The sequence below is a fragment of the Mauremys mutica genome, chromosome 1 (assembly GCF_020497125.1).
Source record: "Mauremys mutica isolate MM-2020 ecotype Southern chromosome 1, ASM2049712v1, whole genome shotgun sequence".
Taxonomy (NCBI): domain Eukaryota; kingdom Metazoa; phylum Chordata; order Testudines; family Geoemydidae; genus Mauremys; species Mauremys mutica.
This window is the reverse complement of record NC_059072.1, coordinates 230222264-230249962: the sequence shown is the minus strand read 5'-3', so window position 1 is coordinate 230249962 and position 27699 is coordinate 230222264. Positions and strand designations below refer to the sequence as shown.

The 27699-nt window shown below is 44.7% G+C and overlaps 2 protein-coding genes and 1 pseudogene across 2 annotated transcripts; all 3 read left to right on the top strand.

Annotated features, from left to right (window-relative positions):
* Positions 1 to 104: 104 nt before the first annotated feature.
* On the top strand, positions 105 to 4151 carry LOC123344436 (toll-like receptor 8). The gene has a single exon (XM_044980697.1). The coding sequence runs from the start codon at positions 105 to 107 to the stop codon at positions 3225 to 3227; it is 3123 nt and encodes a 1040-aa protein (XP_044836632.1). The 3' UTR covers positions 3228 to 4151.
* A 13077-nt stretch (positions 4152 to 17228) lies between these two features.
* Positions 17229 to 19119, top strand: LOC123356095 (annotated as a pseudogene).
* Positions 19120 to 19246: 127 nt separating this feature from the next.
* On the top strand, positions 19247 to 25111 carry LOC123344494 (toll-like receptor 8). Its single transcript, XM_044980824.1, is given in 3 exon segments — positions 19247 to 19268; positions 19271 to 19802; positions 24011 to 25111. Coding segments are annotated over 3 exon segments (558 nt in total). The 3' UTR covers positions 24015 to 25111.
* The last annotated feature ends 2588 nt before the right edge of the window (positions 25112 to 27699 follow it).

Sequence of the window (27699 nt, the reverse complement as noted above, 5' to 3'; positions counted from 1 at the left end):
TTACTAAGATTAGAATGTGAAATATTATATGCATATGAACAACACTTGTCATCAACAATATACCAAAACCATTAATCTGCCTGTTTCTTTTTAATTAGGTAAATATGGCTACCATGCCCCAAAACCTGTTCTTCTTACTCCTCCTGATTCAACCTGAGTTTGGTCTCTCCACTCGTCATCAATGGGTTTCGAAGGACCTACCTTGTAAAATAAAAGCAAAACAGAACAGCTCCTCGATTCTCCTTGATTGTAGTAAACAAAAGCTGAGAGCAGTCCCTCAGGAAATATATACAAATGTTACTGGCTTGATTTTGTCTTTCAACTGGATTGAAGAGATTTCTAAAGAGGATTTTCAGAACTTTAAGGACCTTATATTTTTTAAATTAAACTGGAACTGGCATGTTAAGCCAAAAGAATCTAATTTTGATTTGTCTCCAAAACCTTTACAAATACTAGATGCAACTTTTTCGAACTTAAGACATTTAAAGGAATTACATCTTAATGGCAATCAGCTAATCAGAGTGCCTGCAGGGATTTCACCTAGCATTACTTCACTAAGTCTAACGTCCAATAACATTGTTACTATTAGCAAGAACACCTTCAAAGAACTCACAAAATTGAAGGAACTCTATATGGACCAGAACTGTTACTATGGTAATGTCTGTGAAAAACCTTTCAACATGGAAGAAGGGGCTTTTTCAGCCCTCACCAGTTTGACTGTGCTGTCACTTTCCTACAACAACTTGACCCGGGTGCCACCCAAACTGCCTGTGTCACTACAGGAACTTTATTTGAGTCATAACAAGATAAAGAACATCAGTCAAGATGATTTTAAGAAACTAGTTCATCTAGAAGTTCTTGATTTAAGTGGGAACTGTCCAAAATGCTTCAATACACCTTTTCCATGTGAACCTTGCACTGGAAACGCCGCCATTCAAATACATCCTCTGGCTTTCCAGAATCTTAAGAAATTAAAGACTTTGGTTCTATCCAGCACGTCACTCACTAGTGTACCCGCTATTTGGTTTCAAAACATGCCAGAGCTAGAGGTGCTGCACCTTGCATCTAACTTCTTAATGAGCGCAATAGCTACTGGAGAATTCTTACGGAATTTATCTTCTTTAGAGGAACTTGACCTATCGTTCAACTACCAGCAACAAATATACTCACGCTATCTAACCCTCTCACCGTACTTTTCCTCCTTAGTATCTCTAAAACGATTATATATTAAAGGTTATGTCTTCAAAGAATTAGATAAACTCCACTTGGAACCTTTGTTTCCTCTGAGAAAGCTAAATGTCCTGGACCTTGGGTTAAATGTTATTAAAAGAGTTGATATGTCTGTCTTTCAGGCTTTTAGGAACCTCACTGAAATATACTTGAATGAAAACAAAATATTCCCACAAACAACAGAAAGGCCTGGTTTTTTAAAATCATTTAAGAAAGAGGATTATTTGATCAATTATCATCGGACCTTCGTGTGGAAACAGAAGTTGAACCCTCCTGCCATATATTCTGATAAAAAAAAGCAATCATATTACTTCCTTAAACAGCTTTGTACCTCATATGGTACAGCCTTGGATTTGAGTTTAAACAATATTTTCTTCATTAACCCATATCAGTTTAAAGGCTTTGGCGATATAGCTTGTTTGAATTTGTCTTCAAATGCCCTGGGCCAGGCTTTCAATGGCACTGAATTAATCTATTTACCTAATCTCAAATATTTAGATCTCTCACGTAATAAACTGGATTTGACCAGTTACTCTGCATTTAAAGAACTACCTAACCTAGAGGTATTGGACCTTAGCTATAACAAGCACTATTTTCTAGTGACAGGTTTTGCACATCAGCTACTATTTACTGAAAACCTTCCTAACTTAAAAATTTTAAACTTAAACTGGAATGACATTTCTGCACTAACAACATTTGAACTAAGGAGCGACTCCCTTCAAAAACTAGACTTCAAAGGAAACCACCTTGACAACTTATGGAAAAATGGAGAAACGAATCACATACAATTGTTTAAGCATCTAAAAAAGCTGACACATCTTGACATCTCATACAACAGACTTCGAAATATCCCCACTAAGGCTTTCCAAAATCTGCCTCAGAGCTTAACTAAATTGTATATAAATAACAACAAACTACATACCCTTAGCTGGGAAAATCTTAGATACTTTAAATCTCTGAAGTTGCTTGACTTAAGTCAGAACAAACTGAAGGCTGTTGATATTCAGTACAACTACACACAGTCCCTCCAGACTCTGCTGCTGAGGGAGAACAAGATTTCCAGTATTGTTGTTGGGTTGTCTGAGAGAGTCAGCAGCCTCCTGTACCTGGATTTGAGTTACAACCAACTGCAAGTCTTAAATCAGTCAACTTTCTTATCAGGACTTATACAACATTTGAAGGTTTTAAAATTAAAAGGGAACCCGTTTGATTGCACCTGCAAAAACAACAACTTCATAAGGTGGATTCAGAAAACCAAAACTCCGATCTCACAAGTAGCAAGAAATGTCATTTGCATGAACCCTGAGGACCAAAGACAGCACAGCATTCTCTTGATTGACCTGCATGCTTGCATTCTGGATAGTGTTGCAGCAATATTATTTTATATTTCTTTCTTCACTATTATTAGCATTATGATAATAGCAGTTACTAAACATTTATTTTATTGGGATATCTGGTATACTTATCGTTCTTGTATGGCAAAAATAAAAGGATACAAGAATATAGCCACAGACAAAGCTCTCTATGATGCTTACATAGCCTATGATACTCAGGATGCGACAGTAACTGACTGGGTAATAAATGAGCTACGATTTCGTCTAGAGGAAAATGGAGACAGGCACGTTCTGCTTTGTTTGGAGGAAAGGGACTGGGAGCCGGGAAAGGCTGTCATTGACAACCTTGCACAGAGCATCCATTACAGCAGAAAGACGATATTTGTTCTAACCGAAAGATATGTGAAAAACTGGAACTTTAAAACCGCTTTTTATATCGCTCTGCAGAGGCTAATGGATGAGAATGCAGATGTGATTGTGTTTATTCTACTGGAGCCGGTGCTACAGCATTCCCAGTACCTGAGGCTGAGAAGGAGGATCTGCAAGAGCTCTATTCTTGACTGGCCTAAGAATCCGCACGCTGAAGGCCTTTTCTGGCAAAGACTAAAAAGTGCAGTGCTAACTGATAACAGCATTCGAGATGATGGGGTGTACAGTATATAGAAAGGGATTACAACAGCTAGCTTTAGTTCTCAAAAAGTAACTTGTGATTTTCAGTGTCTCAGTATTTGGGTGCCAAATTTTAAATGCATTAAAAAGAGTCCTAATTTGGGGAGGGGTGTTGTTCAGCATTTTCTGAAAATCAGGCTGCTCCAAGTTATCTCTTGCTGGACAACCAACATCACTTGTCACCTTTGAAAACTTTGGGTGGTTTTCTTAAAGTTTTATGGGGTGTACTCTATGGTAAGTACTTGCAGTTTAATGTACCTATTATACTGCTATATTGTACTGAAGAGAGTCTGCTTTACAAGATTAAAGTAAAATAGCTAATATAAAATCACAGAGACAGAATTAATAACATGCACAAACTTGCTGCATATAAACAGTATTTTTTTCTTATTATTCCTGTGCTACATTTTTCTGTAGTGGAAGAAAGTTTATTCTCTAACAAGGCAAAGTTTGCTCAGATATTCACTTTTTTCTGTATCTTTATATTTATAGGCTATGTATTTATTACAACTTTATTTCTTGAAATGTATATAAATTTGTAATTATAAGTAGATACAAAATTCTATGATAAAATTTATGATTACATAATAATTGCCTTCAGAACTGCAAATACTTTGAGCCTGGGCTCTGCTGCGTGTACGGCAGGTTTAATCCGTTGTGGCACATTTATGATGCTATATTAATAATGACACTAGAAATTTTTATGGAGTTGATGGCTTCTTTGTGTCATAATGTCATTCAGCCATCTACCATTGCTTCATATTTTTTCTGTTACACTGTTATTAAGATGTCTTTTTATATATGTATGAGTATTAAGATGTCTTTTTATATATGTATGAGTATTAATTTGTATATGTTACACCACCTCATGTAAAGGAACAGATAGACTGATTCTGGCCACTGGCCTATGCTGCCTAATAACCAATCTTCCTTTTTCTACATTGTCAACTGTATTTTCTTTAGAAACTGTTCACTAGTGATTTTGAAAGTAAATTCAAAATTGGGCATAAAGGTTAATATACATATGCAGAGGTAAGAATAAATATCTAGGTAAACGTATAAATAGGAATGTGCATGTGTCATTGATACAGCGTTATAACTGTAGAAGCAGCAAAGAATCCTGTGGCACCTTATAGACTAACAGACGTTTTGCAGCATGAGCTTTCGTGGGTGGTTATAACTATCATTTGGTTCAGAAAAGTAGGATTTGGCAAAGCATAGATTTATACAGGTGTTTGTTGTAGCAATGTTATACATGGAGAAGTACGCAAGCGGCTGTTTTACAAATTGCTTGTGGTAGGAAGATGTGTGGGTAACTGGGTTTGTTCAGTTTGGGGATCATTATATGGATGATAAGCGGACATATTATTGGCTGGTTTTAAGTTGGGGCCATCATTTCTTTTTGTTTCATGTATGGTTTCCACAGAGTGTGAGGTAAAGCCCAACAGTGTATATACTGCTCTTGGGACTGTCTAAGGTTATGTCTTCACTGCAGCCTTAGCTCAAGTTATTTACACTCTGGCCTGGTCTACACTACGCGTTTAAACCGGTTTTAGGAGCGTTAAACCAATTTAATGCCACACCCATCCACACTAAGAGGCCCTTTATATCGATATAAAGGGCTCTTTAAACCGGTTTCTGTACTCCTCCCTAATGAGAGGAGTAGCGCTAATATCGGTATTACCATATCGGATTAGGGTTAGTGTGGCCGCAAATCGACGGTATTGGCCTCCGGGCGGTATCCCACAGTGCACCACTGACCGCTCTGGACAGCAATCTGAACTCGGATGCAGTGGCCAAGTAGACAGGAAAAGCCCCGCGAACTTTTGAATATCATTTCCTGTTTGCCCAGCGTGGAGCTCCGATCACCACGGGTGGCGATGCAGTCCGAAATCAAAATCCAAAAAGAGCTCCAGCATGGACCATACGGATGTGATCGCTGTAAGGGCAGGCAAATCTGTTCTATCAGCGCTCCGTTACAGAAGACGAAATTCCAAAGCATTTTTGAAAAATCTCCAGACAGACGCCATAGCAGGGACTCAGCGCACTGCTGTGTGACAAGCGTAATGGAAAGCCAAAGAATCAAATGGATGCTCATAGAGGGAGGGAGGGGGGACTGAGGACACAAGCTATCCCACAGTTCCTGCAGTCTCCGAAAAGCATTTGCATTCTTGGCTGAGCTCCAAATGCCTGTAGGGTCAAACACATTGTCCACGGTGGTTCAGGGCATAGCTCATCAATTTCCACCCACCCACCACCAGAATTAAAAGGGAAAAAAATTGTCTCTTGGCTCTTTTAAATGTCACCCTATGTGTACTGAATGCTGCTGGTAGACACGATGCTGCGGCACTCACTTGCAGTATCCTCTTTCCCCCTCACTGGTGGCAGATGGTGCAATATGACTGGTAACCGTCCTCATCATCAGCCTTGTGGCAGATGGTGCAGCACAATAAGACTGGTACCCGTCCTCATCATCAGCCCGTGAGTGCTCCTGGCTGGCCTCAGGTGAGGTCGGCCGGGGGCACCTGGGTAAAAAACTCCTGATCATTCCCAGTAGATGGTACAGAACGGCTGGTAACCATCTTCATCATAGCAATAGGGGGCTGAGCTCCATCAGCCCCCGCCCTTCATGTGTAAAGAAAAGATTCTGTACTGCCTGGACTATCATAGCAGTGGGATGCTGGGCTCCTCTCCCCCACACTGCTTAATGTCCTGTCTGGACTATCATAGCAGCTGGAGGCTGCCTTCCCCTCATTTTATCTCACTAACAAGTCACTGTTTCTTATTCCTGCATTCTTTATTACTTCATCACACAAATGGGGGGACACTGCAACGGTAGCCCAGGAAGGCTGGGGGAGGAGGGAATCAACAGGTGGGGTTGTTGCAGGAGCACCCCCTGTGAATAGCATACAGCTCATCATTTCTGCGGGATCTGACACGGAGTGGCTGTGCTCTCTGGTTCTCTGATACACTGGTTCTCTAGTACACTTGCCCCATATTCTAGGCAGGACTGATTCTATTTTTAGATACCATAAAGGAGGAATTGACTCGGGGAGTCATTCCCATTTTTGTCTTTTGCACCCCTGGCCGATCTCAGCCAGGGACACCCATGATAGCAGCAGATGGTGCAATATGACTGGTAACCATCTCTGCTTGTCTTTTGCGCTCCCGACTGATCTCAGCCAGGGGCACCTATGACAGCAGCACAGGGTACAGCACAAAAGGACTGGTAACTGTCATCTCATAGCCAATTTACAATGGCATGGTAGATGGTACAGAACGGCTGATAACCATCTCTGCTATCATGCAAAAGCAAATGAATGCTGCTGTGTAGCACTGCTGAAGCGCCTCTGTCAGCGGCATCTAGTACACATACGGTGACAGTGACAAAAGGCAAAACAGGCTCCATGGTTGCCATGCTATGGTGTCTGCCAGGGCAATCCAGGGAAAAAGGGCGCAAAATGATTGTCTGCCGTTGCTTTCCCGGAGGAAGGAATGATTGACGACATTTACCCAGAACCACCTGCGACAATGATTTTTGCCCCATCAGGCACTGGGATCTCAACCCAGAATTCCAAGGGGCGGGGGAGACTGCGGGAATTATGGGATAGCTACGGAATAGCTACCCACAGTGCAATGCTCCAGAAATTGATGCTAGCCTCGGACCGTGGACGCACACGGCCGAATTAATGTGCTTAGTGTGGCCACGTGCACTCGATTTTATACAATCTGTTTTACTAAACCGGTTTATGTAAATTCGGAATAATCCAGTAGTGTAGACGTACCCTGTTACGCCTCTTGAGTTAGCCTAGCTCGAGTGAAAGCAGCTATACTACAAAACAATGCTCAAGCCACACAAAATGATTGATTTAGCATCAGCGACACAGCTACTTTCTACTACATCACTACCTCAAGCATCAGCAGCACTTGGGCTTTAACCCATACTCCCCGGTGGCCAGCTAGCTCGAGTCTGAAGCACCACCTAACTCGAGCTAGAGACTTTTGTGCATGGACAAGAGTTGGGTTAGGGGCAGGGGCGGCTCCAGGCCCCAGCATGCCAAGTGTGTGCTTGGGACGGCATGCCACGGGGGGCGCTCTGCCGGTCGCCGTGAGGGTGGCAGGCAGGGTGCCTTCGGCGGCATGCCTGCAGAGCGTCCGCTGGTCCCGCGGCTCCACCGGAGCTGCGGCTTCAGCGGACCCTCCGCAGGCACGCCTATGGGAGGTCCACCGGAGCCGCGGGACCAGCGGACACTCCGTAGCAACGCCTGCGGGAGGTCCACGGGAGCTGCGGGACCGGCGAGCGGCAGAGCCCCCCGCGGCATGACGCCGTGCTTGGGGCAGCAAAATGTCTAGAGCCGCCCCTGGTTAGGGGCAACATTTGAGTTATATCTTGGACTAACACAGCATTGAAACAACTCCCAATTCCAGCTGTGATCTATTCCATCTCTCATATTTCTTTTAGTTTCTTTAGCCACATCTCATTTGTAGCACTTTCCTTCATGAGCCAGAATATTTTCTTGCATTTAAGCATTTTCTTGTAGTTGCTAATATTTTGAATGAGTATTGTCTGTTATGAAACTGCTATAAAAGTTCATGAAAAGGCCCACCGGGATATAGAAACAGGTCTAGTTTTTAACACGGTTTATGTCAAAGGCTTTCGGTAAATATTTGTGAATGGGTGACCAGGCCCAGAAATTTGTGTGGGGATTGAGTTGCCCCTGTCCTGTCCAGCAGAGGTTGGAGCTATTCAAATTCATTTTGCTGGTCAGCACTGGGAGCTAAAAGCGGCCTGTCACTAGTTGCCATTAGAATTTTCTCCGGGGGGGTGAGAAGAGTGGTGCTTTGGGTATTTTGAAAATGTCTGATCACATGCCATTTTATCATTCTCCTGAAATTCTGATTTCTGTGCTATGTGTGTATGCTGTGACTCACCTGCTGAGAGCTGCATAGAGAGTAACAACATGTCTTTTTAAGCTTTAGGTTTAAACTTAGATTTCCTTCGGCCTTTTTGTTGCCATTTCAGATCTTATCAGTTTTCAAGAATATCTTGGTTTTCCTGGATTTTCTCCCTGTTGGAATCCATTCCTGCTACATACCGATACCTAGGACCATTAATTCCATGGATCTAGCAAGTTTCCATGATAATGATACTGTAATTGTAAATAACAGAAGCTATAAGTTTATTGAAATGAAAGGTCTGACACAGGATTAGAAGGAAGGGGCTTAATTTGAGCAGTTGCACCCAAGCTAGTATCGTTAACATGTATTTGGATGGGATAATGCAGGTATCATTCCACTGAAGACAAGGGTGTTACATTGGTGTAAAAATGGTGTAAATAAGAGACTAAGGCCCAACATTTTCAGTAACTTATAAAGAAAAAAATAAAATGAAATCAACTTGCTTTTATTTAAACAAAGCAACTTTTACTGGTGGATACTCTGGGTTAACTCCAGATCCACCAACAAATTAGTTCATTTCAAGAAAAACAAAATGTGAGACTTATATTTTGTTCTTTTCCTTTTATTTTCAGAAGGAGGAGGAAAAGCTGGTTATTTTAGCCCCAAATAGGCTTTTCTCAAAGATATTAAGGATGTCTACTAGCTTTGGGGGGGTGTTATTTATGTTTGATATAGAAAATAGGCTGATTTTTTTCAGTGCCCGTACAATGTTACTCTAAGAAGTGTCATAACTGAAAGGTCCTTGAATGAACAGCATTGTAGGAGTGTTTATTGTGATCAAGTGAGCCACCTGGATACAGAAATATCTAAAAGTCACCTTGCTTACCATTGTGAGGAAGGGGTTCACAGTTCCTCACATGAATAGTCCCACTGACTTCTATTTAAATAAAATTATTAGCTAACTTATTAGTGTGACATTATTCACACTTTTGATGTACAGAATATCTTTACACTTCTGTTTCACCTTTATTATAAAACTGTAAAACATCTTATTCCTGTTTCTTAGTTCTTGATTCCATTGAAAACATGAGACTTCCCTTTTGTCTCTTCTTCACTTCCCAATTCTGAAGGCTTCCTACTCCTGCTCTTTGTGCAAACTTGTAAGAAGTATGTCTCTATTAATGCTGAAACAGTCCTGTTATTTATAGAAAAAACGCAGCATGCACTATCTGCTCAAATTAACTGTTTATTTCCACACCCGGACACAGATGGAGATGGAGAATTTCACATTTAATTTCTTGCCAGCAGTGATTTTTGATATGCTGGAGAAAAGGATTTTTTGAAGGCAGACTTTATGCTACTCTCCAACGATGTACAAGTCAGGCTTCTGCAACTGATTTCCATGGGCATGCTCTTTACCGCAAGAACACATTATTATCGATGTATTGCTTCCTACGAGTGAGAATTCTTCATTTCTGTAAGTAAGTGGTACAGTTATAAGACTGTCTATTTCTATTTGAACAAGTTGAGAACTTTCCATTTTCTCATATATATATATTTTAAAGTTAGTAAATATCTAGTAATTTTTGGGGATTTTAGAAAAAATTCTACTATATCCATTGTATTAAAATTAACATTTGGTTCTAATTTTATCACTGCTAATAATTTTTGCTGCTAATCTTTCATTCTTTATTGAACAGACATTCTCAAGGCTGTCAGCTCCAACATTTGATTTCCTACTCCATCTTACTACAATTTCTATCCTTTTTTCTTTAATCTGCAACACAAAGAGAGGGCAGATATGCTGCTGATTTCAGGTTACAGGAATGGAGCTCACAAGGAAAGCAAAGGACCAGCGCTATATTGCTCTGATCCAAAGCTCACTGAGGTCAGTGGGAACCTCTCCATTGACTTCAATGGATTTTGAATCAGACTCTATCTACGTTATAAAGCTAGCGCTTAGACACCTAATGGGATCTTCAAAAGCACTTAGGCTGGAAACTGGAAGTTAGGCACTTTGGTGCTTTTGAAAATCACAATAGGCAACTATCTGTATCTTTAGATGCCTAAATACGTTTAAAAATCAGGCCCTAACTCTTTCTTATCAGAGTCCTGGGTTGGTCGTTGGTGAATTGCCTGATCAAGGAGTTAGAGATGCATCATTGTTTAAATTTTAACTTTTGCAGGCAGATTGGGAAAAAGTTACTGGGCAAACATTTTATGATGGAGTTGTAGATTGCAAATCCTTAGTTAAGACTGAGTGTTCAGTGTAACAGGAGCATTAAAACAATTTGGTTAAATTCTCAATAAAATAGCGCCACGCAAAACATAGAACATAAACTTTCTGAACTATTCGTATTTTTCCTGGTGATTTGATTGAAACTGGTGTGATACAGAAAGAATAATAAAAGCTCCAAAATGATCCCTCTTTTTTTGAAGTTTTTCATCTTATTGTTTCATCTTTTTTCTGGATACTCTTTGAAAGAAAACAAAAACACTCTGGGATCTGTGTTTCCTTCTTCTTTTGCTCCTGATTTAGTGATTAATACACAAGCAGTTATACATAAGGGAGTTTTATCTGTGTCATGATTTGTAATTTCCTATATAACCAAAAAGAAATGTGCTAATCTGTGCTTGCTGTGTGATTAATTCAGTGATGCCAGGGACTGACACACACACACATATGCAAGCCTGCCACGCCCCAATATTCCTGTAGTCTAGTTGAATGCTCCCTGAATTAGGAAAGAGACAATGAGTTCAAATTTCATCTCTACTGACTGTAGTTTATATTCCCATGTACCTCACCAGCCTTATTATTCATCAAGACTACCAGGCAATCTGGTATGAGTTGCCTTCTCATTTTACAAATATATAAAAGGTAGGAAAGAAACACACAAAAACTTCACATAATGATAGCTAAAGTTGCATCAGGATACTCCCAACCAAATGAAAATGTGAAAAGTATGGAAACATGTTAGGGGAAAAGTCTCCTACATTGCTGGGCACTTTTGTATTGCCCAAAGCAAGGTTGGTAACACACTACCACTCTCCATAAGGCTTTCACATCCACCTCCAGCAGATAGATACCGAAAAGCAGTGCATACACCAACTTATCAAACTCACACTCAAAACATTAACAGTGACCTCAGTATTGTTAAAGCAGAATAATTTTCTGAATGCGTGACTGAGATGAGTTGATCTGTTGACACAGGGGCACCCAAGCAGTATGAAGACTTTGTACTAGAGTGCTAATTAGATAACGTTGCGCTGCGCATTGCTTTTTGGTATCTATTGGAGGTGAATGTGAAGTTTCTGAATGTTTATAACCAAAGGTGTAATTTGGGGGTGTTAGTCAGCAATACTCAAATAAAAGAGCTTAGTGGTAAAGTCGGCTAATATAGCAACTTTAGTGTGTGGGCCTGATCCCATGCTCACTGATTCAATAGAAAGACTCGGTTAACTTTACTGGATGTGCGATCAAGCCCTACATTTACTGATCTTAATCTAGCTCCTATTTCTGAACAAGGCATAGCCACCATATAATTCAGTCTACTTGCTATGACTAACAGTCTTTGCTCAAGAGAGGTAGGGGCAGTATAGCAGAAGTTTGAGTGAACAGTGGCTGAGCTGAATGGAGAAATTTCCCCAGTATCTGCACTATACATGGCCCATGCCAGAGCTATTAATGCAATGATCCCTAGGGCCTCAACTCACTCACAACTTTAATAAACACCCAGCTACAACTGACAATGTTTGCAAAGGCTAAGATAGTTGTACATATACAGGATCATGTGCTGCACATGCACATTGGACCAGGCCTGAAGTTCACTGACATAACTAGGCCCCAGATCCTCCAAGTTAGGCCTGAACTCCCATGTAATGAGTACTAAATAAAGACACCAAACGTACCAGAGTGGTGGCTCCAGACCTGTGGGACTGTCTGGGTTCAGCTCCCCACTCTAGTCATTGTGACCTGCAGGGTTGCAGTGCTGCTCAGGTTTGTCCTGCCCCCTGTGATCACGATGGACGGGAGTCCAGGTCAAACCTGAGCAGCACTGCAGCCCTGTGCACCAGGTCACAACCCACCTGGAGAGAGGAGCTGAACCCAGCCAGCCCCACAGGACCAAAGCCACAAAGAGCTGCCTTTCAACGCCGCTCCAGGACTCCCACACAACCCTTTGACACATTCTGGTGTCCCAATGTTGGGTAGAGACTCATGGGTTGGGAAACTTTGGTTTAGAGCGGGGCTGCTGTAAACTGTATTGAAAGCAAACTGATCCCTAGCCACTTCCAGGATCGGGGAGCTGCAAATACATCCACTTCCCTCAGCTGTAGCCAGTGGATACTGGGTGTAGCTGAGGACTGTGGTCATTTAATTTCCAGTCATTGTAATATGTATAACAGTAGTTGGTTCTGCTTCTGATGTAACCTTATGATTGCTTTTGAAGTATGAAATAATACCTGAGATGCTTTCATATTAATATAGGATACTTGATATAGACAATATTTATCATTCCACACCAAAATCATCCAAAACAACATTCATCACCCTCTGGACACTTTTTAACTGTGGGTGGCAAAAGTTGATAAAGTAACAAACAACTTCAATCCATGATGTTCAGGTCATGATATTTATGAAATACTTGGTTATGTTTTAATTATGTTATTAATGTAGGTTTGTGCACTAATTAGCATACGGTAAAATGAAGCATAAATGCTTCATCAGATGCCACTACTGTTATTAATGAGTCATTCATCTAAGAACATAAGAACGGCCATACTGGGACAGACCAAAGGTCCATCTTGCCGAGTATCCTGTCTTCTGACATTGGCCAATGCCAGGTGCCCCAGAGGGAATGAACAGAACAGGTCATCATCAAGTGATCCATCCCCTGTTGCCCATTCCCAACTTCTGGCAAACAGAGGCTAAGGACACCATCTCTGCCCATTCTGGCTAATAGTCATTGATGGACCTATCCTCCATGAATTTATCTAGTTCTTTTTTAAACCCTGCTATAGTCTAGGCCTTCACCACATCCTCTGGTAAGGAGTTCCACAGGTTGACTTGCGCTGTGTGAAGAAATACTTCCTTTTGTTTGTTTTAAACTTGCTGCCTATTAATTTAATTTGATGATCCCTAGTTCTTGTGTATGAGAAAGAGTAAATAACACTTCCTTGTTTACTTTCTCCACACCAGTCATGATTTTATAGACCTCTATCATATCCCCCCTTAGTTGTCTCTTTTCCAAGATGAAAAGTCCCAGTCTTATTAATCTCTCTTCATACGGAAGCTGTTCCATACCCCTAATCATTTTTGTTGCTATTTTCTGAACCTTTTCCAATTCCAATATATCTGTTCTGAGGTGGGGCGACCACATCTGCACACAGTATTCAAGATGTGGGCATACCATGGGTTTATAAAGAGGCAATATGATATTTTCTGTCTTATTACCTATCCCTCTCTTAATGATTCGCAACATTCTGTTAGCATTATTGACTGCTGCTGCACATTGAGTGGATGTTTTCAGAGATCTATCCACAATGACTCCAAGATCTTTTTCTTGAGTGGTAACAGATAATTTAGACCCCATCATTTCATATGTATAGTTGGGATTACATTTTTCAGTGGCATTACTTTGCATTTACCAACACTGAATTTCATCTGCCATTTTGTTGCCCAGTCAGCCAGGTTTGTGAGATCCCTTTGTAACTCTTCGCAGTCAGCTTTGGATTTAACTATCTTGAATAGTTTTGTATCATCTGCAAATTTTGTCACTTCACTGTTTACCCCTTTTTCCAGATCATTTATGAATATGTTAAATAGGACTGGTCCTAGTACAGACCCTTGGGGGCAGGGCCGTCCTTACCCATATGCAAAACTACGCAGCTCCATAGAGCACCAGGAAATTTGGGACACCAAATTGCCCCAAATTTCCTGGTGCCCTACACAGCTGCTTGCTGTTCCAGCAGCCAGCCCGATCCCCTGGCTGGCTGAGCTGGCCAGGAAAGCTGCCCCCGGCCCTGCTCCGCCTCTTCCCACGCCTGCTCTGCCGCAGCCCCGCCCTCACTCCACCCCTTCCCCAAAGCCCCCACTCCTGCTCCTCCCCAGCCCTGCCCCCCCACTGTACTTCTTCCCCTGAGCTACATCCTGGGGAACTGCAGCAGGGGTTGGGTGCGCCCTGCACTCATTGGGTGGCTGAAAGTGGAGCAACCCAGCCCCAGCCCGCTCCACTCCGTCGGCTCCCAGCTGTGCAGCCAGTGACTGCTGGGGGACAGTTCCCCTCCTCCCCAGGAACTGCTGGGAGCCAGGGGAGCAGAGCGCAGCAGGCTGGGGCCAGGTCGCTTCACTTCCCACTGCCCCATGAGTGCGGGGTAGGTCCTGCCCTCCAATCACTGGGTGGTAGGAAGTGAAGCAACCCGTCCCCAACCTGCTCTGCTCTGCTGGTTCATGCTGGGGGGTGGTTTCCACCCTGGCCCCCAAGCCTGCTCCTGCCCCCCCCCCACGGAGGCTTGGGGCCAGCCTCCCCTTCCCCCTGTGGTGGAGTGGGGCTGTGTAGGGCACCACAATGTCTAGGGACGGCCCTGCCTGGGGGACACCACTATTTACTTCTCTCCATTCTGAAAACTGACCATTTATTCCTACCCTTTGTTTCTTATCTTTTAACCAGTCACCGATCCATGAGAGGACCTTCCCTCTTATCCCATGACAGCTTACTTTGATTAAGAGCCTTTGGTGAGAGACCTTGTCAAAGGATTTCTGAAAATCTAGGTACACTATATCCACTGGATCCCCCTTGTCCACATGCTTGTTGACCCCCTCAAAGAATTCTAGTAGATTGGTGAGGCATGATTTCCCTTTACAAAAAAACATGTTGACTCTTCCACAACAAATCATGTTCATCTATATGTCTGACAATTTTGCTCTTTACTATAGTTTCAACCAGTTTGCCCAGTACTGAAGTTAAGCTTACCGGCCTATAATTGCCGTGATCGCCTCTGGAATCTTTTTAAAAAATTGGCATCACATTAGCTATCCTTCAGTCATCTGGTACAGAAGCTGATTTAAATGATAGGTTACATACCACAGTTAGCAGTTCTGCAATTTCACATCTGAATTCCTTCAGAACTCTTGGGTGAATACCATCTCATCCTGGTGATTTATTATTGTATCTTTATCAATTTGTTCCAAAATCTCCTTTAATGACACCTCAATCTGGGACAGTTCCTCAGATTTGTTACCTAAAAAGAATTGTTCAGGTTTGGGAATCTCCCTCACATCCTCAGATGTGAAGACCGATGCAAAGAATTCATTTAGTTTCTCTGAAATGGCCGAATCATCCTTGAGTGCTCCTTTATCATCTCAATCATAGAGTGGCCTCACTGGTTGTTTAGCAGGCTTCCTGCTTCTGATGTACTTTAAAATATTCTTATTATTTTCTGAATCTTTGGCTAGCTGTTCTTAAATTCTTTTCGGCCTTCCTAATCATATTTTTACATTTAATTTGCCAAAGTTTATGCTCCTTTCTATTTTACTCTATAGGATTTAACTTCCACTTTTTGAAGGATGCCTTTTTGCCTCTTCCTTTTTTTTTTTTAGGATAAAATGGCTGCCATCTCATACAAACTGCTTTGCTTACTCTTCACGATTCATGTGGAGTCTGGAATCTTCTATTATCCCTGGGTTTCTAAGAAAGTGCCTTGTAAAGTGCATGTAGAAAACAGTAGTTCCTCCATAATCTTTGACTGCAGGCATCAACCTCACACAGGAAAAACATGAATGCCCCAAGCCTTAAACCACTTTAATACTCACACATGTCTCACTGGGAAGTTAAGCTTTGCAAATATAATTCCAATTCTGTAACTTGTACTGCGTTTGGTTTGCCTCAGTTTCAATTTTCCACAAGTAGCTGGGGCTGAAAGCAGTTTTCTTTGCACTTAGCATAGTCCGCACTGATACATGACCTTGAACACAAAACAACTTCTCCTATCTCTGGGTGAAGCCGAATTTCAAATTAACCCGTTCCTAGACAAATTGCTCACACCGTGTCAGAGGCTTTTCTTTGGTGATTAAAAGCTCCTCTTAGATATATGATCTTATCTAGATTGAAGGTGCCTTCTAATGGGCATTGTTTAAATGAATTTTCACGCGTGTACAGATTTCAATCATTTAAATACCTGCAGGTTTTAGGACCATAATGTACGTACATGTAATATGCTGGGGTACCCTTATTTTTATTTTTAACCTTTTTAAAAAATTTTTTGTTTATTTTTTTTAACCACGATGCATCTTTACCTGGTCCAGACCATTACTATGAGGTGGTATGACAACCCCTCTTGAGGCGGTAAAAACCCCTCAGCACCGGTGCATTCTAATGCATTTACCTATGCATTACCTTATGCATTACCTTATGCATTTACCTTGGCCAACTCAGCAGTTCCCAGTACTGCTATAAACTAACCTTATTGGGGCCTCTCCCCAATACCACTTTGCATCTGATCCTGCTGCACAGTCAATAAGTTCAGATGGCGTGAGCCCAACAGAGAGACAGACGTCCTCAGGGACAGTCCTCCTCCGATACCCCAATAGAGATTTCAAAAGGTCTCATACCTCTCATGTGGCGCCATGGGGTTCGAAGGGGAATGATCCGTAGTAGCCGTCTGTGGGTCCGTGGGCGTTGCCATCCCGGACGAGGAAAAACTTAGTGCTCGCTTTTTGTTTGGGTGCAGCAAAATTAAATACTTTATTATTTCTCCAGTAATTACCATGGAGGGAGAGAGTGCCATAGGACACAGGGTCCTGGACAGGTCTCTCAACTGGTAAACAATTACATCAAGCCTTTATATCTTTGTTACAGACAAGCTTAGACAATCATGGAGACAGTAAAAAGCAACAAATACATTTTGTTTATACATAAGCTTTTCTGCTATCTTACTAGAAAAAGCAAGACTGCACATTGCAAGGTCGTAATACTTTCACACAGTTCACTCTGTCTTACATTATCTTGCTTCTACAAATCTCACGTCATAAGGGTCACAGTATGGCCTGACTCTTGCTAACTAACATTCATTAAGATCTCTTCAAAACCTTGTTAATTATTTACTGGCTTCCACAATGCCAACAAAATAGTTTCTATTAAGAACAACACCTTCTCAGAACTCAAAAATCTGAAGGAACTCTACATGGATCGGAACTGTTACTATAGCAATCCCTGCGGTAAAACTTTTGAAAAAGAGGATGAGGCTTTTGTGGCCCTCACCAATTTGATTGTGCTGTCACTTTCCTATAACAACCTGACCCGAGAGCCCCTCAATTTGCCCTCATCTCTAAGGGAACTTTATCTTGGCTTTAATAAGATAACAAGAATCAGCCAGGGTGATTTTAATGAATTGGTTAATTTGCACCTTCTTGACCTAAACAGGAACTGTCCAAGCTGTTATAATGCCCCCTTTCCATGTGCATTATAAACTCTTCCATTCAAATACACCAATTTGCTTTCCAAAATCTTAAGAAATTAAAGATTTTGGTTCTCACCAGCACCTCACTTACTAGTGTACCAGCCATCTGGTTGCAGAACATGACACAGCTAAAGGCGCTGCACCTGGCATTTAACTATTTACAAAATGAAATAGCTTCTGGTGAGTTCTTATGGGAGTTGACTTCTTTAGAGGAACTTAACTTATCTTTCAACTTTGAGGAAGAAGTATACTTATTGTATCTAAACCTCTCACAACATTTTTCTTCTCTAGTCTCTTTAAAACGATTATATCTTAAAGGTTATGTTTTCCAAGACCTGTGTGAAAAGCACTTAAAACCTCTAATAGCTCTAAAAAAGCTAAATATCCTTGACCTTGGGATACATTTTATTAAACAAATTGATCTCGCTGTATTCCAGAATTTTAGTAACCTGACAGAAATCTACTTAACAGATAAGAGAATATCACCTTTTGTAGGGGACAATAATTGTCTTTTAGAACAGGTTGGAAAAAAGGCATTCCCAAAATATTGCCATCTAACTCTGGAACGAGAAGGCCAGCCGAGCCCTTCAGTTATGCAAAAGTATAAAAAAATAGACCATTTCTTGTATTACATTCTTAGGCCCCAGTGTTCTTCAGATGGAAAAGCATTGGTATGAGCTCAAACAGCCTCATCTTCATTAACCCAAATCAGTTTAAAAGTTTTAAGGATATAGCCTGCTTGAACTTGTCTTCAAATGGTATTAGCCAAGCTTTCAATGGCACTGAATTCAACCTAACCAAACTCAAATATTTAGACCCATCAAATAATAAATTGGATTTTGCTTATGGTTTTGCATTTAATGATATGAAACTTCTCGAAGTGTTAGACCTGACCCATAACAAGCATTATTTTTGCCTGGCAGGAGTCACACTTAGACTAGCATTTATTGAAAAGCTTCCTCAGCTAAAGATTTTAAACTTAAGTTGGAATGTTATTTCCACACTGACAGACAGACAGTTAAGCAGCAAATCCCCTGAAGAATTAGTGTTTAAAGGAAACTGCCTTGATATTTTATGGGGCGACAAACATGAAAGATATATTTTTTTAAGAATCTTGGTAGTCTAACATACATTGATATGTCCCACAATAGACCTTTAAAAATCCCTACTAGAGTATTCCTGAGCCTACCACCAAACCTAACACAGCTATTCCTAAGCAACAACAGATTGCAAGTGTTTATCTTTGCAAACCTCACCAGACTGAAATATTTGAAGCTGCTTGACCTGAGTCAAAATAATTTCAGAACTGTTCATATTTCATTCAAACAGTCTCTGCTGTTGAGGGGTAACAGGATTTCAGAGATTGCTGTGGACTTTTCAAATACAAATAGCAGCCTTCTGTTCCTTGATTTGAGTCACAACAAGCTAAAATATATGAACCAGTCAACACTGGTTCATATACAAGGTGTAAAATATTTAAAGTTAAAGGGCAACCTTTTTGATTACACTTGCCAAAATAGTGACTTCATAAAATGGATACAGACAACTAATATTTATATACCACGGCTAGCAACAAAAGTCAACTGTGCAATCTGCATACTTGTACTTTGGAGGAAGTTGCTGCAACATTATTTTATGTTTCATTCTTCGCTGTTACTATGTTGATAGCTGTTACAAAACATTTTTTTACTGGGATGTCTGGTATACTTACTAAATTTGTGTAGCAAAATTAAAAGGATACAAATCTACAGCCACAGACAAAGCTCTCTATGATGCTTACATAGCCTGTGATACTCAGGATGCGACAGTAACCGACTGGGTAATAAATGAGCTACGATTTCGTCTAGAGGAAAATGGAGATAAACACATTCTGCTTTGTTTGGAGGAAAGGGACTGGGAGCCGGGAAAGGCTGTCATTGACAACCTTGCACAGAGCATCCATCACAGCAGAAAGACAATATTTGTTCTAACCGAAAGATATGTGAAAAACGGGAACTTTAAAACTGCTTTTTATATCGCTCTGCAGAGGCTAATGGATGAGAATGCAGACGTGATTGTGTTTATTCTACTGGAGCCGGTGCTACAGCATTCCCAGTACCTGAGGCTGAGAAGGAGGATCTGCAAGAGCTCTGTTCTTGACTGGCCTAAGAATCCACATGCTGAAGGCCTTTTCTGGCAAAGACTAAAAAGTGAAGTGCTAACTGATAACAGCATGTGAGATGATGGGGTGTACAGTATACAGAAAGGGGTTAGCCCATCATTTTCCTTGCCGATTGAATGGGGATGTTTTATGGGAAGCACCTTTCATCTAATGTAACTGTGACAAAGCTTTATGTCCCAAAGATTCTGCCTTGCATATTTTAAAGCCCTCTAGCTAAAAACACGTAATATGAAACTATTCTGTGAAATGCATAACCTTAATGCTCACAGAATTTTCAGCTTTTAATAATATTTACTGTTCATGTATAGGAAGTTTATTCTTTAATATTGTGTGATCCTGGGCAACTAACTTTACCTCTGCATACCTCCCTTTACACTTCCGTAAGACTCACTTCTAAATTCATGTTTGTAAAGTGCTATGCGGTCCTGTAGCGGGGGAGTAACCCCGCTCCTGCCCTGAAGGGCTTAAAACAGCCCTGGGAGAGGGCTGTGGTGGGGAACCATTAGCCTGGGCTGATTGGGGAAGCAGCCACAGCTAGGCCACACCCCAATCAGGCCACAGCTGGCCCTATAAAGGGGCGGCTAAGCTGGCGCTGAGAGAGTTTCTCTCTAGATGCTGAGAGGGATGGGCCTGGTTGCTGGGAGCTGAGCAGGGCACCGAGACTGGAGCAGGGCTGGGGAAAGGCCAGAGGTGCTGGGGAGCTCTGGCCTGGAAAACCCTCAGGCTGCAGGCCTTGTTAAAGGCCAAGAAAGGTAATGGGGTTGCAGAGGTGCAGCTCAAGGGTAGGCAAAGGGAGCAGGTCCAAACCCTCCTTGCCAGTCATGAGTGGCAATTATACTGCAGTCTGCCCCAGTGAGTGGGGGATAGATGGTGACCGGCAGTAGTCAAAGGCTGAGGTGAGGTGGGGATAGGAGGTTGGGGGTTCCCTGGGGAGGGGAGACACAGCGACACTGCAGGGGCACTGCAGGGACCCCGGGACCAGCAGAAAGCGGGACACCAGCCTGCAGAGGACACTCCTGAGTGGAAAGAGCTAATTCCCTGGATGACCATCAGGAGGCGCCGCAGCGGTGAGCCATCACCCTGTTACAGGTCCCCTTATCAAAGGCACTAGGACTCTGATCTTGCTAATGGGAGTTTTGCCATAGATTTTATTAGGCTCAAGATTGGGCCCTGTGTTTATTCATGGTATTATTGTTATTAATAAGGTAATGTTGATAATCAGTCCAAATGATTCCTCTCTTTCTGTACTAGATTGTGATAGGGTGTCTGCCCCACACTGGCCCATTAGGGGTTAATAGAGCCCTAGGGAGGCTGCGCAGGAGACAGTCAATTAGAGAGGGGCTGCAAGGGGTAGCCAATCAGGGCCGGGCTTGCCCATATAAGAAGGGCTGCAGAGCAGAACAGCTTCAGTTGCTCCCTGGAGCTCAAGACATGTTAAATCATAGAATCTCAGGGTTGGAAGGGACCTCAGGAGGTCATCTAGTCCAACCCCCTGCTCAAAGCAGGACCAAACCCAACTAAATCATCCCAGCCAGGGCTTTGTTAAGAGCGACAAGAAGGTAGCAAGAGATGTTAAGAGTAACAAGAAGAGTTTCTTCAGGTATGTTAGCAACAAGAAGAAAGTCAAGGAAAGTGTGGGCCCCTTACTGAATGAGGGAGGCAACCTAGTGACAGAGGATGTGGAAAAAGCTAATGTACTCAATGCTTTTTTTGACTCTGTCTTCACGAACAAGGTCAGCTCCCAGACTACTGCACTGGGCAGCACAGTATGGGGAGGAGGTGACCAGCCCTCTGTGGAGAAAGAAGTGGTTCGGGACTATTTAGAAAAACTGGATGAGCACAAGTCCATGGGGTCGGATGCAATGCATCCAAGGGTGCTAAAGGAGTTGGTGGATGTGATTGCAGAGCCATTGGCCATTTTCTTTGAAAAATCATGGCGATCAGGGGAGGTCCCGGATGACTGGAAAAAGGCTAATGTAGTGCCCATCTTTAAAAAAGGGAAGAAGGAGGATCCAGGGAACTACAGACCAGACAGCCTCATCTCAGTCCCTGGAAAAATCATGGAGCAGGTCCTCAAGGAATCAATTCTGAAGCACTTAGAGGAGAGGAAAGTGATCAGGAACAGTCAGCATGGATTCACCAAGGGCAAGTCATGCCTGACTAACCTGATTGCCTTCTATGAGGAGATAACTGGGTTTGTGGATGAGGAGAAAGCAGTGGATGTGTTATTCCTTGACTTTAGCAAAGCTTTTGATATGGTCTCCCATAGTATTCTTGCTGGCAAGTTAAAGAAGTATGGGCTGGATGAATGGACTATAAAGTGGATAGAAGGCTGGCTAGATCATCGGGCTTAACGGGTAGTGATCAATGGCTCCATGTCTAGTTGGCAGCTGGTTTCAAGCAGAGTGCCCCAAGGGTTGGTCCTGGGGCTGGTTTTGTTCAATATCTTCATTAATGATCTGGAGGATGGCATGGACCGCACTCTCAGCAAGTTTGCAGATTACACTAAACTGGGAGGAGTGGTAGATACGCTGGAGGGTAGGGATAGGATACAGAGGGACCTAGACAAATTAAAGGATTGGGCCAAAAGAAACGTGATGAGGTTCAACAAGGACAAGTGCAGAGTCCTGCACTTAAGACGGAAGAATCCCATTCACTGTTACAGACTAGGGACCAAATGGCTAGGAAGCAGTTCTGCAGAAAAAGACCTAGGATGAGAAGCTGAATACGAGTCAACTGTGTGCCCTTGTTGCCAAGAAGGCTAACGGCATTTTGGGCTGTATAAGTAGGGGTATTGCCAGCAGATCGAGGGACGTGATCATTCCCCTCTATTCAGCACTGGTGAGGCCTCATTTGGAGTACTGTGTCCAGTTTTGGGCCCCATACTACAAGAAGGATGTGGAGAAATTGGAAAGAGTCCAGCGGAGGTCAACAAAAATGATTAGGGGGCTGGAGCACATGACTTATGAGGAGAGGCTGAGGGAACTGGGATTGTTTAGTCTGCAGAAGAGAAGAATGAGGGGAGATTTGATAGCTGCTTTCAACTACCTGAAAGGGGGTTCCAAAAAGGATGGAGCTAGACTGTTCTCAGTGGTAGCAAATGACAGAACAAGGAGTAATGGTCTCAAGTTGCAGTGGGGGAGGTCTAGGTTGGATATTAGGAAAAACATTTTCACTAGTAGGGTGGTGAAGCACTGGAATGGGTTACCTAGGGAGGTGGTGGAATCTCCTTCCTTAGAGGTTTTTAAGGTCAGGCTTGACAAAGCCCTGGCTGGGATGATTTAGTTGGGTTTGGTCCTGCTTTGAGCAGGGGGTTGGACTAGATAACCTCCTGAGGTCCCTTCCAACCCTGATATTCTATGACTGGCTGCCCTACAGGAGGAAGAGAACTAGCACCTTGGACAGAACACTGCTGGGCAGGGTCAGGGGAGTGAGCGCGAGCTCCTGGCTGACTGCTAAGACGAGCGTGCTGAGGCCCTGAGACAAGGGCAGAGAAGGTCCTGGGGCTGTGGGGAAGTGGCCCAGGGAAGTAGACTGAGAGGTTGGAGGGGACGCAGCATGTGGCTGCCCTCTACAGGGTCCCTGGGCTGGGACCTAGAGTAGTGGGCAGGCCTGGGGACCCCCTGCCCCCACTACCACTAAGGAAGTGGCTGGACAGAGGACTGCTGTTGCCCCGAGGGGGGGGGGGAAGCACAGAGTGTTGCACAGCCAGAGGGCTATATCATGAAGAGGATGCTGTAGTCCTGGGAGTTTCTTGGGTCCAGGAGCAGAAGTGATGGTGGCAAGACATCACCAGAAAAAGGCACACTGGTGAAAAGAGCTAATGCACAGGACAGCCAGCAGAAGGTGCCACAATGGTGAGTCACATCTGTCACATGGATGCATGTGATTATTGTGAGGATTTGACCAGGTTTGTTCCTCTGATAGGCCGTTATAGTGTATTCATTTCATAACTAGTTACTGAAGTTCACCTCTAGCCTTATCCTGCAGCTGCTCCACATGTGAGACTCCCATACTAATCAGTGGGCCAAAGCCGCAGCCCCAGTAAAGCTGGGTACTTGGCCCACCTTGGCCTATGAGACTCCCCAAGTGGCATAGTGCTATGTCATCTCACCCAGAGCCTTTGCCCTCTCACTCCTTCTGGTCCTGCCCAAAGTGCAGCTTGGATGCACCTGAGGGTTAGGGCAATGAGTAGCAATGCACAAAATGTCTGCAAGATCTGATCTCTACTTTGTATTTATCATATCATCTCCTTCTCTAGTTAATGCAGGGCCCAGTCATGCTCCGGTTGATGAGCAAAACTCCCATTAACTTCAGTCAGAGGGAGATCGACTTGCAGTGGTATGTTTCATACAATAAAGTGGATCCAGCACAAGGTGGAGCTGAATTTAAGGAGGCAAGTTGGCGCACTGAGCTGCAGAGAAGGTGCTTAAGCTGCCTCAACAGGGGCAGGAAGGAAGCGTAAGCAATATTAAAGAACTCAGCTGGTCAAGCTTTTGCTGAAGCTGTGCCAATGGCCATAAATGGAGGTATTGCTGCTTCCACAACCACAGCATGGGAACGTTAAAGTTCTGTGGGCTGCAGTTGGTCTGGTTTGGAGCATTAGGTCTCAAGCCTGTTTCCACAACCCTTCACCAGTGACAAGTAATCTGTGAACCCTGGAGACCTGGCAAATTGATGTGACAGAGTGGGAGGGGGGTGCGCGGATCTATGTGTCAGTCTGTCAATGTCACATAGCCTTATAATTCCACTGTGCCTGTAACAGTGTGTCTGAGCAGTATAATGTCTCAGAATCGGCATCCCAACTAATAATTAAAACTGGTCTTTCACCATGATAGGTCCTGACTTCAGCATGGGGAAGGAGATGACATGATCATGAAAAACATATCTTCACCTCTCCAAAATCCAGTCCAATCCCCAAGATAACATGCACCGTGTGCCTCCGACTAGGAGCTGAGACTGAAACCAGGCAGTCCCTTGCTTATTACATGATCCTGATCTCACAGGTGCTCAGCCAAAAAACCTAGTCACTTTGAAGTCTCTGAGCTCTCTTCCTTCCCTTGATAAATTGCGGGGGGAGGGGGCAGTATGGGAGAGGGAAGAGAAGGACCTGCTGGGGTCCTCAATCATGTGAAGTTGGTGGGAACACAAATCATATTACTTCCAGCCATGAAGACAGTAACATATGAATATGTGTACATTGTTGTATGCATGTTACAACTATGTTGCAAAGCTCATGCTCCAATACGTCTGTTAGTCTATGCGGTGCCACAGGACTCTTTGCTGCTTTTACAGATCCAGACTAACACGGCTACCCCTCTGATAAATGATACCTTGCAAAGCTATCTTACTTAACACTCACATGCCACCAGTGATGAGCTGCCAAAATCTTAACAACGGGTTCCCTATAAAAAGTTCTGATTTAAGGGATGTGCGACAGCATGTATTTTTTGTACCAATAGGGTTGCCATACGTCCATATTTTCCCAGGAGGTGATTAAGAACCGAAAAGCCTGACATGTCCAGGAAAATACAGATGTATTTTAACCCTACCTAAAGTTCTTTTTTAAAAAGATGGGGCTGAACTAGAAATGAGCTCCGTTTCACATGTGTGGGTGGTGATCAGGGACAGTCTCAATTTTTGGGTCTTTTTCTTATATAGGCTCCTATTACCCCTTACCCCCGTCCCGATTTTTCACACTTGCTGTCTGGTCACTCTAGGGTGTGCACATGTGTGGGTCCCAGCTGCTCCCTGCCCCCCCCCCCTCATTAAAGCAGGTGTGCAGGGTTACTGCCCTGGGAACTGCAGGGCACCAGTGGATGTGGGGCTGGCTGCAGATAGGGGCGTGGGGCAGGGCTAGCTGGAGGCAGGGAGTGACACGGGCTGGCTGTGGGCAGGTGATGCAGACGGGCGGGCTGCGGGCGGCTGGGGGCAGGGGCTGGCTGGGGGCAGAGGGCGGCTGTGGGCAGGGACTGGCTGCGGGTGGCTGTGGGCAGGGGGTGGGGCAGGGGGCGCCTGTGGGCAGGGGCTGGCTGGGGGAGGCTGGGAGCAGGGGCTGGCTGGGGGCAGGGGCTGGCTGCGGGTGGCTGTGGGCAGGGGGTGGGGCAGGGGGTGGCTGTGGCAGAGGGTGGGGCTGCGGGTGGCTGGGGGCAGGGGCTGGCTGGGGGCGGCTGGGGGTGGCTGGGGGCAGCTGGGGGCGGCTGGGGGCAGGGGGTGGCTGGGGCGGGCAGGGGGTGGCTGGGGGTGGCAGGGGCTGGCTGGGGCAGGGGGGGGCAGGGGCTGTGGGCAGGGGGTGGGGCTGGGGGCAGGGGCTGTGGGCAGGGGGTGGGGCAGGGGGCTGGCTGTGGGCAGGGGGTGGGGCTGGGGGCAGGGGGCGGCTGGGGGCAGGGGGTGGGGCAGGGGGCGGCTGCGGGCAGGGGGTGGGGGCTGGGGGTGGCTGGGGGCAGGGAAGGCGGGGGAGGGGCGCAGACACTCACGCGGGGGGGGGAGCAGCAGGAGGCAGCCGGGGACTCACCAGGCAGCAGCAGCCGGAGCCCCAGGGCCAGAGGTCCAAAGAGCAGGAGCAGCAACAGGGCCAGGAGGCAGCCCACATGCCTCTCGCAGCACAGCGCAGCGCCCCCCGGCGGCCGGGAGGAGGAATTACAGGCTTCCCAGGCAGAGCCCATCAAAGCTTCCCTGGCAGGGAAGCTAGTTAACAAGCGGTTCTAAAACCGCTTCTAAATTTAACAACGGGTTCGCGCGAACCGGTGCGAACCGGCTCCAGCTCACCCCTGTATGCCACCTTACTATTTGAAAGCTATGCTTTTCAGCTGAGCATGTATTTCACTGTAAAATTTTCAAAGCTGCCCCTGAAGAGGATAATATCCCTTTAGGTCAGACGTGGGCAAACTACAGCCTGTGGGCCACATCCGGCCTGCGGGACCATCCTGCCTGGCCCCCGAGCTCCTGGCCAGGAAGCCTAGTCCCCGGCCCCTTCCCCGCAGTCCCTCCTCCCCCACAGCCATGCTCTGGCCCACCGCTCCCGCTGGGCAGTGTGGGGAGCACAGCTGGCTCTGGCTGGGTGTCGTGTCTGCGAGCTCTGGCTGCTGGTAAGGGGGCCGGGAGAGGGGGGGTTGGGTAAGGGAGCAGGGGGTTCTGGGGAGCAGTCAGGGAGGAGGGGGTGGTTGGATGGGGCAGAGGTTCTGGCGGGGGCGGTCAGGGGATGGAGAACAGGGAGGGTTGGGAGTGGGAGTCCCGGGGGGGCCTGTCAGGGGGCGGGGATGTGGATAGGGGTCAGGAGGGCAGTCAGGGGACAGGGAGTGGGGGGATTGGATAAGGGGGTGGGATCCTGGGGGGCAGTTAGGGGTAGGGAGTCCCGGGAGGGGGTGGTCAGGTGACAAGGAGCAGAGGGCAGTTGGATGGGGGGGAGTCCCAGGGGGGCTGTCAGGGGGCGGGGATGTGGATATGGGGTGGAGAGTCCCGGGAGGGGGTGGTCAGGGGACAAGGAGCAGGGGGGCGGGTTAGATGGGTTGAGGGTTCTGAGGAGGGCAGTCAGGGGGTGGGAAATGGGAGGGGCGGATAGGAGGTCGGGGCCAGGCTGTTTGGGGAGGCATAGCCTTCCCTACCCAGCCCTCCATACAATTGCACAACCCGGATGTGGCCCTCGGACCAAAAAGTTTGCCCATCCCTGCTTTTAAGTAGTTGGGGAGCCATCTAGTGGCCTCACTGTATTCTACATTTTACAAACCAGCCAAAGCAGCAATCTGTATAGGTTAATTAGGCCTTGTATGTTGCTTATCATTAGTAAACATGGTAAACTGGATCCCACTGTGCCCATGTGGTTTCTTTCTTCTCACAATTATCATTGTGTAAAGGGCAAAAGACATAACAAAGAATAATCCTAATGTTATGATGCAAGAGAAAATCTCAGCCTTTGTGATTTTTTGTCTCTGATTTATGTTTTATCTTTTG

What these genes read in the sequence shown, in the direction of transcription:
- LOC123344436 (XM_044980697.1), top strand. Translation starts at nt 105, where the DNA reads ATGGCTACCATGCCCCAAAACCTGTTCTTCTTACTCCTCCTGATTCAA.